Below are 12,397 nucleotides of genomic sequence, written 5' to 3' on the forward strand. Positions count from 1 at the left end.
ATCCCGTTGAAAAAATTGTTCATCACTTTACCTCTTTTCCATATCACCTACTCTTTCCAGTCCACCTTCCCCAGATCCCCTCACTAATTCCCTATTCTTCAGTTGTGCGACCAAGCTGCCTCTCATTTATCTGATCAATCATTAATTTGACATTCTCCTTACTTCTCATATGCTCAACAGTTTCTCCATCTAGCGCCTCCCTCTTATGCTACCTGCCTTCAAACCCACTTCACACTCTTACAAATTATCCCTGTTCCTTTCTTCTCTTAAACTTTTGCTCACAATACATTATTCATTCTCCACAGTGCTGTTTTAAACAGCTGGCCTCCGAATGTTACCCGGCCCATGAGGTGCTTCCCCTCCCAATTTCACCATATCTAACCTAGTCCTAGCATTACTTCTTACCATTTCCACTTAACTCTTCCAATAGTGCCCAACGTCTAGGGTTGCACTTCTCATTATCCCAAATTCCCACTCTTCAGCTACCCAATGGTCATCCTCAACCACCCTCACTCTATCATAATATTATTTTACTCTTCCCCCATTCTCTCTCCTACTCACTTCCCTTCCAAACCATAAACCTCTGCCTTTCTCTTCAAACTATCTCTTTTTGAGTACTATGATACACACAATATCCCCCAGCAAACCAAAAGGGATTTCAGCCAAACTCCTGCATCCCAAACAGAACTCTGAACACACAATTCTCTTCCTCCGAAATTCAGTCTAATGCTACCATCCTACATTCGTAAACACTAAAATTATGTATAAAAATACTCTTGTAATCAAAATACTTAACTGCACAAATATACACACATTATATTGTACATGTAAGACACTAATATTTTACAATAAAATTCTTTAGATAAATTTCTTTTAGCAAGACAAAAATGATCTCCCTTTATTAAGTTACACAAACACCAAAACACAAAACTAAAGAAACAAACTCAGCAGCGCAGCACAGTTTAACAAAATAAACTCTTCCAGACACCAACATAGTCAACCCAATTATGGATACCAAACCATCACCCCCATCTACTACTAATTATACTCAGTCCAATTACCTCCTCAAAGTCATATGCTAAAACCCTCAACAACTAAACTCAGATCACATCAGTTCCACCCTCTCACTTTCAAATAACCTGCTTTATGGTTTTCAGAGTCAAAAGGAAGTTTGTGCCTGTCCAGGCAAACAACGAGCATAATGCATTTAAGTTCACTCTAGACAAGGCACCAGTCTACTGCAGAATGCACACAGTTACTCACTCATGCTCTCACACACATTGCACATGCACCTATGGGCAAACTGTAAGATCGACAATCAACCAACTGCATATCTTTAGGTGCTCTGACTTCTTCCCACCTCCTAAAGGAAACCCACGTAGACACTAGACTGAAGGCATCCAGGCCCCAATCCTTCTTTGTAGTGTAACTATTCTAAACTAGGAAGGCGAGTCCGATGTCCAACTTGTAATCAGATAAAGTAAGCAGTCACAAAATGCCCCTCTAACTGAGACAGCAAACAGGCACCACAAGAACCCCAAATAGGGCAAGCTTAAACTATACTAAAACAACTAAAAACAGTAACCTTTTCGTGCCATCAAATCAATCAATTGTGAATCTCAGGGCAACTCCCTCATGACTGCATACCCATTTTCCCTAGAAACACAACCCACTATGCTTATGAGAAACAAAGGCACAGAATCTATTTAAATGCAGCCATTACAGAGAACGGACCAATGCCACATACTCTGTATTTAGCCCCAACTGTGGTGGATTGAGTGTGTGTATACACATTATATATTTTAAATTTTAAGACGAAAGCATTCAGTTCGATTTAATAAATTTTTTCACCATTTCGTTGGTGGTGTCCTTGTGATTTTGACTTTATCGTTTGGATACTAATGTTTTGTAATTACTAGTGTTTTGTAATTATTTGTTATGTCTACGTTAAGTACTCAAACAGACAAATACAAACATTCAAGTTCTACCCACTTATGTTCAATCCTGACTCCCTTAAGTACAATTCCCTTCTGCATCTTCCTCCTTCTGCGACCCTTAGTTCTGTCCCCCCATCCCATCCCATGCTGTTGACTGCTCATCTACACTGTCAACACATTAAGCACCACTTCACTGCCCCCTCCCCATTCTGTCACCCTAGGCCACATCTTACCTACCTCACACTTCCCCATTCTACTCTTCTGCCTTACTCCTGCATTCTGCTACTAAAGGACTTGTACTGACTACTCAAGGGAGAGCAACTACTTACATATCTCGCTAAAATAAAAAGCGTGTACTCACATTTTATTCTGCTGCATAACTGGAGATAAAAGTATTTATGTTTTGGATCAAACTAAACACCAGAAAACAACTGCAGCTATTTCTTAACATTGCAAGATCTCATGAAATGTAAACATACTGGCCATCTTCCTGACTGACTATATGGGATCTGTGGAGGTTCAGAAGGATGCAGAAACACACATATACATTGAGAAATACTTAGACTTGCAGAAGATCATCTCTTTGGGCAATGCAAAATTAATATGCAATTTAATCTATGTGAATTAGTGCCCAGCAACTCCAATGGCTAATGGATGTATTAAAAGATTTAAAAGAACAGTCACACTGAGCACAAACAGACTTGTGTTAAATGAACAACTATGTATGCAGATGTGGGAGGAGTGCCAAGACAAGCAGGAGGTGGAAGAAAGCAGAAAGCAAGCAATAAGCAAGATATGCAGGAAGTGGGCTAGTATTGTGACTAAGCGAACTTACGAGGGTGGACAAGGGTACAAGTACACCAAAGGGCTGGGCTACCAGAAAAGGTAGCACATATGTTCTGGATAATAATAAGACAAAAAAAAATATAGCAAACACTCCGCACAGCTCCTCGTGGTGTCCTGCAGAATGATACAGGCAACAGAGAGACCCAAGAGAGACTTTTCCAGATTTAAGTATTTTTTCTCTGTTTTTTTTTTTTGCTCAGACTGCCTTTTCCCACCTAAAAAGCGAATTTCTAACTGATTTGTGCTTCAAAAAGTTTAAATTGCATTTGCCTTCTGCTTTTTACAGTTTTTGCACTTGTTTTATATAAATTTAAGCCGTTTTTGTATTGTATAACTGCTGTAGGCTACACACTAAAGTGCGCTAGCCTATTTATAGCATTTAGTGTTTTCTGTGTGTTTTTCTGCTGTTTCCTGAAAAAAAAAAATTCTCTTTTCCCACCTTTGCTGAAATAGATTAGTCCAGATTTCAGGTTTTGCTGAATTCCGGACTGTGGTATAGTTTCCTGTGTTTCCCATATCCTTACTAGGATAGGAGGAAGCTTCTCTGTTCACCAGTGAGAGTGGGGAGCTTTGAGCAGCCTATCTGTCCCTTGAGGAGTGGTCTCAGCCCTGAAACTAGTAGCTTATTGGCCGCTCTGGGTCAGTTCCTATTTCTTTCAGTTTCCTTGCTTTAGAACCCGCATTTGTGCAGTTTTGCACATAGTACAGCATCGGGCAGTGCCGCTTAAACAAGTTTAAAGTATCCCCGGCTCCACAAAGTCTGCTCTTCACATTTTCCCTTAGAACTGTTCTAAATCTCAAAGTAAGCACTCTATTTTCATTCTAAAGCCCTGCAGTTGCTCGTATAAGTAATCTTATAAGTAAGCACTAATAAACTAAAGCACTACACCCTCTTATACTCCCTTTAAGTACTTGGCTCCCTATTGGTCCTTTTTGATCAGTCAAAAAGTAGTTCCTTATACTATTCTGGCATGTCCAAAAGTCAGTTTTGGGTTTACTCTCCAGTCCAGCTGGTGAATCTGGGAATCTTGAGGCAATGTTACAACTGCCTTATGTACACAGACCACCCTCTCCTCCTCCCAACAAGCTCAAATATATGTGAGAGATGCAACTATATAGCCAAACTGGAGGCTGAGCCCTCTCAACCCAATACTGGTGCAGTCAGTCAGGAGGAGAAGGTAACCGCACACACCACAAATCCAGTCTCACATAGACCTATCGCAACAGAAAACCAAACACATAAACACACAAAAACATACTCGGAGGCTCTAAATAAAAATCTGCCCAAGCAGCAAGATACCTCCAAACCAGACATCCAAGCAACCGCTACCCCACAACAATACCCATGTATCACATAGTTCACAAAGTCAGTGTGCCACACAGTCACAGCCCTTAAGGCTAAACACACCTAATACACTTGTAATAGGTGACTATTGTCAGAAACACTGACGTCCCACTCACCAGGCTGAACAAGGAGAAGGTCACTGTAAGCTGCCTGTCCGGTGCCAGGATCCGCCACATAACACAAGCACTCAGGTCACTCCAAAGCAAGTACAAATATGACTCCGTCATTGTCCATGCTGATGTGAATGACCCGAGATGTACCTCCCTGCACTACATGAAAAGAGACAGAGGAGCTCTCTGATCATGTAGCCCAGGCCGGTATGACCCTGACCTTGAGTAGTATCTTACCCTCACAAAGAATGATGCCACAGTATAAAGATAAAATGATCAATTTTAACAACTGGCTAAAGTATTGGCGTCATTCAAAGGGGATCCAGTGTCTGTCAGCCTGGGATGACATGCTCGACAAGCCACGTTGCTTCGCTAGGGACGGCTTGCACCTGTCACCCCTGGGCTTTCGAATACTGGCTAAGGCTCTTGCCACTGCCACCCTCATTGTGCCTTTTTTAGGCAAGGCTCAAAAGACAAACCCACCTCCATAGACAACACAAAGAAAAAGAAACTAAGGGTAATGCTGCTCAACGCCAGAAGTCTAAACCTCAAGATGCACACACTCGAGGCTCTCCTCAGTATGGAGAACATCGATATCTGTGCAGTAACAGAAACCTGGTTCAAGGCTCCCGAGAGCACCCCAGCACTACCAGGTTATACCTCTACCATGCTTTTCGGCCCCAAAACTCGGACCGAACCACAAAAGGAGGTGAAGTATCCATATTCATCAAAGATACCCACACCTCCAGGTTAGTGGCACAGCATGAAGCATCAGAGACCATCCATGTGCAACTAACAGTGGGCAAAACTGCCTTTCAGTTTGTAGCCTGCTACAGACCACCCTCCCAAACTCAGGAACCCCACTCGGCTTTCCTAAGAACACTGGAGAATATGAAGGTCTCTCCAAACACCATTATATTGGATGACTTCAACTACCCAAACCTAGACTGGGAGCACTACTCAAGCCTCAACACGCTCGCCCAACGGTTCCTAGAATTTATAAACTCAAATGCTATGGAACAACTGGTCACCACTCCCACAAGAGGGGAAAACATATTGGACCTGATCATCACCAACATGGGGACTCTATGTTCCATACCAGACGTGTACCCCTCACTGGTAAGATCTGACCATAAATTAATCTCACTGGACATCCATATCAAGTCCCCACCCCCAGCCAAGGAAACCACGGTGAAGAACTTCTCAAAAGCAAACTTCACACTTCTCAAAACCGAGGTGGAATCCTTCAAAGCCCCCGGGCCAGTGGAAAATACGGCCCAAACCGTAGAATCCTTTACAAACGCTTTCTATGGACACCTACAGGAATGCATGTATCGTGCTATCCCAAATAAAACCAAGACTCATTCCTCCAAAGGCAGGAGACCTGGACCCCAGCCATAAATAAGCTATACAACAGAAGGAGGAAGCTACTACATGACAGAGCAAAATCCCCAAAAGGGAAGGCATCTCTGATCAGTACTAGCAAGAAACTACGATCCCTCATAAAATCATCCAAGGCCAGCTTCAAAAGAAAAATTGCACAAGATGCTAAAGATAATCACAAGGCCTTCTTTAGTTATGTCAGGAACCTGGGTGTCAACTCCCAGATATGCTCTGAGTTAGTTCAAAATGACAAAAAATACATTGAACCCACAGATATTGCCAACATCCTGGCAGACAGGTTCAGTGCAAACTTCTCCCCCCCTTCCCCCCAAAAGAGCAAATGTCTATCCCAACAGAGTGTAGCCTCCCTGACATCACAGATGCACAGGTGAGAGCTGCCCTCTAAAAAGCAAAAAACACAGCATCAATGGGACCGGACGGTGTCCCGGGCTGCATCTTACACGAACTCCAAGAAGAACTGAGCCCTCACAAAGTCACTATTCAATCTCAGTCTTACTAAAGGATATGTACCCAAGGAATGGCGTACAGCAACAGTGGTCCCACTCCACAAAGGTGGTGCCATAACGGACCCCGGAAACTATCGCCCTATAAGCCTGACTAGCCTGGTCTTCAAAGCTATGGAGCATATCATCATGAAACTCATAAACAAAGACATTAGGAACCTCCAAACACTGGATCCTACCCAATTCGGCTTTTTTAAGGGCAGATCTTGCCTCTTGAACCTGGTCAACTTCTTTTGAAACGGTCACCAAGGCCATAGATGAAGTGAAGGTAGTCCACACAGCCTAGCTGGATCTCGCAAAAGCCTTCGACACAATATCCCACTCGGGCATCACAAATAAGCTCACTAGCTTAAATATCAACCCCTATGTCACAAGATGGGTTGCAAACTGGCTCAGGGATAGAACCCACATGGTCAGAATTGCAAGTGCCATGTCAGACTCTAAACCAGTTACAAGTGGCGTCCCACAAGGCTCAGTCCTGGGACCTCTCTTGTTCGGTATATATTTTTCTGAGGTACATGCTAGCATGGGAGGACTATGGCTGACCAAGTTCGCAGATGGCTGCAAACTGGGTGCCATAATCGACTCGCCGACTGACACAAGCATCCTCCAAAAGGGTCTCACAGAGATGGATAACTGGTGCCAGAGCCATGGCCTAAAGCTAAATGCCAAAAAGTGCATAGTCATCCTCTTTGGGGAAAAACAAAGTGCCTTGTAACCAAAACACTTCATCACAAAACACCAAACAGATTGCGGTCCCAGTCAGCAATAAATTATGTCTTCTGTAGTTCAATCAAATGCAGCCAGGAATACACCAAAAAAGTTGATTACACAAAACGATCCATAGTACAAACGATAGTCCTGTATACAACCAGATGAAGTCTCCGATTGGAGACGAAAGCGTTTAATCTAAGGCTCTGGTTATATACAGGACTATTGTTTGTACTATGGATCGTTTTTGTGTAATAAACTTTTTTGGTGTATTCCTGGCTGCATTTGATTGAACTACAGAAGACATCCTTTATTGTTGACTGAAAAACAAAGTGCCCACAAATTACCACATAGGTGGTAATCCATTAAGTACGGAAGAAGTAATTAGGGATTTGGGGACCCAAGTAGATAGCAATCTCTCCTTTGACAATTACGTTACCAAAGTGGTTAAAAAGACCTTCTATATAGCCCAACTTATCACGAAAGAGTTCACATCTAGATCAAGAGAGGTCATTGTGCCCCTCTACTCATCACTCATCAGGCCCATAATTAAATACAATGACCCATTTGGGATGTTACAATGACCCATTTGGGATGTACCTTACCAGACACCTGCAGCAACTGGAAAGACCCCAAAAGTACCTCACCAAGAGGATCAAGGGACTCAAACAGATGCCCTACGCAGTTAGGCTAAAGAAACTCCAGCTCTACTCAGTTGCTTACCACCTACTCAGAGGCGATCTGTGCCAGACGTATAAAGCCATGTCCAACCCAGAATTAATGGACATGCTCCACCTCAGGAAATCCAAATCCCTTAGAGCTACACGCTCCAGGGACTTAAACCTCAGCACAGAAATAAATAGGACATGCTGGAGGGACAGATTAATTTCCCAGAGGTTGCCCTCACTCTGGAACAAATTCCCAATCCATGTTAGGCAGAGTCCCTCAATGACCCTCTTCATGAGAAATCTTGACGAGTGGATGGGAGATCGTAGGTTTACCCCTGGGATCTCTTCTGTGTCCTTACTAGACAGAGGCACAGTAAACTAACCTCAAAAGGGCTATCTTCTGTGACCTACTATACAGAGGCACAGTCAACTAATCTAAAAAGGTGGTGAAAGCCAAATACACTCTGGCTAGGCTTATAAATGCCCTAGGGCAGATAGCCTAGTATCAACCTACGAACCTATGAAGATTAGACTTTGGGAGGAAAAGGTCTGTGATAATAATATGGACAATTAAATCTCTTTGTACACACATGCTAACTCAGCCATAGGACTTACTCTAAAAAAGAGCAAACTGCACTTGCATTTATCTAAATATTCTTTCTGACTTGACAACATCCACATCAAAAGAAAACGTGCAAGTTCTATGTGGTAGAAATAACACCCAGACAAAGCACGCCTCAGCAAATACAAAGCAAAAGACACAAGTAAACACAATCTACTGTGCTAGCAACAAGCGACAGGAACCCTGATAGAGAAAAAAAATCTACATTACTATACATATAATTCTGCATCTTCTGTCCAATTACCTAATTAAAATGGAGTCTTACTGCTCAAATCTACTATGATTGATTTCTGGTTTCCCCTAGTCTCACGTGTAAAAGGGATACAAGCTGTATCTACTGCTGCTACCATGTTATCAAACAAGTGAATTCTAGTCACTTCTAAAGCCTACAAACCACTATGCCATGCAGTGAATATACCAATAGAAAAAGCTATGGGCACAACTAGTCATACATAATCTGACAATAGTTAAAACTGGCTGTGAAGCCATCCTCTGCTTTTCAGTAACTACCTCACAGAACCAGTATACTAACCTTCCTGTCTGTGTCTTACTTAAGGAGAGTGAAGGCACTTGTGTTAAACGGTTTAACTAATACAAGATGCAAAAACTAAGAGCACAAGACATAAAAAGCTTTCCTGACAGGTGAGGCCTACCTCCCTTGGAAAGTCACAACTTATACCAAGAGACTCGCAAGTCCATCATAACCATAAGTGAAAGGATAATTTAAGCCTGTAACAATACTGCTGACTTTCAAATAGTTTGGAACACAATCACAGCATGACAAATAATATTAAAAAGTCGTATTTGCAAATTCCTGGTAATAGAAAATAACCAAATATTTGGGGAGTGTACATAAACCACATTTTCTTTTAACATCCACGTGGTATAACTTAACTGTACTGTACTTTAAAATGCAGTTTATGCATGGCAAAATCATTCAGCATTTTTTTTTGGGGGGGGGGGGGTTGTAACTGTGAAAACCCAATTGGGCACTGCCCATCCCCTCTGCAGACGTTTGAGGATTCGAACTAAAAAAAAAAAAACAACAGGTAAAAACAAAATATATGCCACAGGTTGATAAAAATAAGATGCATACCTCTCAACCTCTTGCAAAAAATCTGGACAAAGCCTAAAATGATGGGGGGGGGGGGGGCAAATAGGGACAGGTTTTAAATATTGCTCTTACAAACTTAGAAAGTTGACAGAATAATAGGTTTTGCGTTAGCATTAATTTTCTGAAGGATGTGGAGTAAGATGCAGGGTTAAATGATTTACTTTTCGAAAAAAATCTTTCCAAAAATACAGGGGTATACGGTATATGCAGTACTTCTGAGCACCTGCAGCTCCAGTATTCTGCAAAAACGCTGGACACTGACAAGCAAAGCAAAATCTTGAGAAGGACAAAGAACGTTACAGACACGTCAAACTGTACAACTGGTATAAAATGCACGTCAAAATTAGCAACAAAATACAGTGAGTAGGTCTACCGGGAAGTGTTTTGCAGCAGTGACTTAAAACTTCACTTATGGTCTATTTAACGTTTGAAAACTCTGCACTGTCTTTTTCATTACACTTATGTAACACAATGTTCATTCAAAAGGTTATTAATATGTGTTAATGATACGCGCATTTGATTTGAAAGAAATGTACTAACGTTAAGTCATGGTTATGTGCCACTCTTGCTCGAGAATTTGCTGCCTATGCCTCCAAACGGCAGTTCACTCACCAAACTAATAAATAAAAATTAATCAGCTTTACAGTGGACATCCATAACATGCGCAAAGCGTATAAACAATGCATAAACCGAAAAGGGAGCATTAAGAGAGATTTATGAAAAGTGGCTGCAGAGAGAACCTGGGCTATGAAGTGATGCAAAGAGAATGTAACGTCATTTAACAGCTCAAATGAAAGCTCCGGCACCTAGTGCATAGAATGTTACTAGTAGAAAACAATAATCTTGAGAAACGCGTCTTATTTTCCCTTTTTATCATTTTTATTTTTGAAAAATAGAAAATAATTTGTTTGCGTATTCTGCCTGCTTACGTCGGGATTAGAGGGAACTACATAAACGCACTGGTCACATTTCAACTAGCATCCTAACAACCACTTAATACCACTCGAGCGTGTATGTTCGCATCGACACAAAGTCCCACCTCTCCTCAATGCACTTCGAATTCCTATTGAACAGCTCCCAATTGACAGTATTTAATAGCCAATTAAAACGCCCCACTCCTAGAGATGGACACACATGCCGGAAAGCTTTGCAGTATCTCGTTACCGCACTCCAAAGAAGGAGTTTGCGTACGACACTAAGCCGGGCACACGTTAATGTGCCCAAGTAATCGACAAACTGACTACACACCATATAAATGCTGTTTGAATTACTGTGCCTTGGGGTAAATACTGCGGAAACAAACACTACAGACGGCTCCTGCAGTACTGCACAAATCCCTTACAGTTGCAAACTGTGGCTTGATTTCATACGAAGTTGTTTTCTCTCAAACAAATGTCTCTAATTTGTTTTGTAACCGGGCTACAGTGCTTTCATTTTCTGCGTCTTAAAAATGCCCACATTCACACAGCTTCCCCAAATCCAATACAAACTACCAAAATAAATAACTGTTCTCAGCACACCCACCACCCCCTTAAGCATTTGAGTTTGCATGCCAAAAGTCTGGGCGACAGCCATGTTTGTAGCATATTCCCGATTAAGCCCTCAATACAAAATAAGATGACCGTAGGACACCTTAGATGGACCACTTACACCCACGTCAGTTTCACGATTCTTATTCCAACCCAGTGCAAAACATTGATTGCTTAAAAATTATTAATGACATAGTGACTGTCTTGGCATTTTGACAGATCTGTGCAGTTATTTCTCCATGTATCAGCTATTTTTTCCAATAACAGAAAACGTGAGTCATCGCGCCCGCCCCACCCTGAAAGGACAAGTTGTAGGTCACGCAGGGACACTCTGTATGATGATGCCCGGAGGCAAAGCATGTGTGCTTTAAATTACTGTTAAAGCCCCAGAATCCTTGGGGGGGATAGGCAAGAATGTCACATCGCACAAGCACCCACCTTGGGGTCCTTCTCGTAGTAATACTGCTGCGTTCGGATCCATCTCCCCACCAGATGATCGCGGACAGTGTGTGCCAAAGCAAAGTAGTAATCGCGGGGGGTAGCCACGTTGCGGTCCTTCACCAGGGTGAAATGCAGGTGGCGGTTAAAGTTCTTCTTCAAGTCGGTGACATTCTCCACACCTGCCAGGCCTCGGACACTAATCTGTTTCCGTTTTTCTTGATCTGTTAGGGGCCGCGACATAGTGCTGTTGCTGTTACTTTGCGAGAGTGAAGACACACAACCTGCTACGTGAAAGCCTTGCCCGAGTTCTCGTTATTGAGCCGGTAGCCCCTTTGCGCATATTACTAGGCACCGCCTTCTCATTAATAGTTAATGACCATCCACGTTTAATATTCATAAACCTGCTTCTTTTCTCGCGCAACTTTTGGTGATTAGTAATGTACGTCTGGATGGTGTTTGTTTCTGTACTTACGGTTAGTCGGTTGCAGGTTTTTACCTCTCAACTGTCCAGATTTCTTGCAGAGTCACTGTCCAGATTTTTGCCGCATCTTTTTGGTATGCTCCTCAAATTCATAAATGTTTAGTTTTCTGGCAAATCTTTGAGGACAGAAGACTGAAAATAATGACAGGCGTTTGAGTTTCAGACTTCATACCCTTCACAAATTCTTGCTAATGGAGAAGTTATTCTATAAACTTATAAAAGCAATATTTAAAAAAAAATAACCATATTTTTTAGGCGTATATTATTATCGTGTGTCAAAAAGAAACTCCTTCTACTAACCACATGATATAAGTACTGTAAAAAAGTAACCTTATTTATTTTGTTCTCTGATCAAATGATACTATATGGCCATTTAATGCACAATCTTAGTGATGATGTATACAGTAAGAATTAATGTAGTCACTAGTGTGTTGTTTTATTTTGTTAGTATGCTTATTCTAGTATATAAAATGCCAATAAAATACGTAAAATGTTTTGCCGTACTTCATTAGGTTTCATATGGTAATTTGGAATGGAGTAGTGTTTTACCTTTTTTAATATAAAAATACTACCGAAATGGGGAATGGTCTTCTCTTCTTTTTCAAGGAAAGAAAAATAAATGTGTATAATGTTGGCGCATTTAACCCGCACACCATTTTAATCTGGCAAAACTAAAAGTCCTTTGT

At 41.6% G+C, this 12,397-nt stretch overlaps 1 protein-coding gene across 1 annotated transcript in view; it reads right to left on the reverse strand.

Annotated features, from left to right (window-relative positions):
* Positions 1 to 11,557, reverse strand: part of LOC122805677 (glycogen phosphorylase, muscle form) — a 761,024-nt gene extending 749,467 nt beyond the window's left edge. The window contains exon 1 of the mRNA XM_044076012.1: positions 11,228 to 11,557. Coding sequence (XP_043931947.1) covers positions 11,228 to 11,470 — 243 coding nt within the window. The 5' untranslated portion in view covers positions 11,471 to 11,557. The remainder of the gene's footprint in view (positions 1 to 11,227) is intronic.
* Positions 11,558 to 12,397: the final 840 nt, after the last annotated feature.

Source organism: Protopterus annectens, chromosome 6.part1 (genome assembly GCF_019279795.1).
Source record: "Protopterus annectens isolate FY-2018-M chromosome 6.part1, PAN1.0, whole genome shotgun sequence".
Lineage (NCBI taxonomy): Eukaryota > Metazoa > Chordata > Ceratodontiformes > Protopteridae > Protopterus > Protopterus annectens.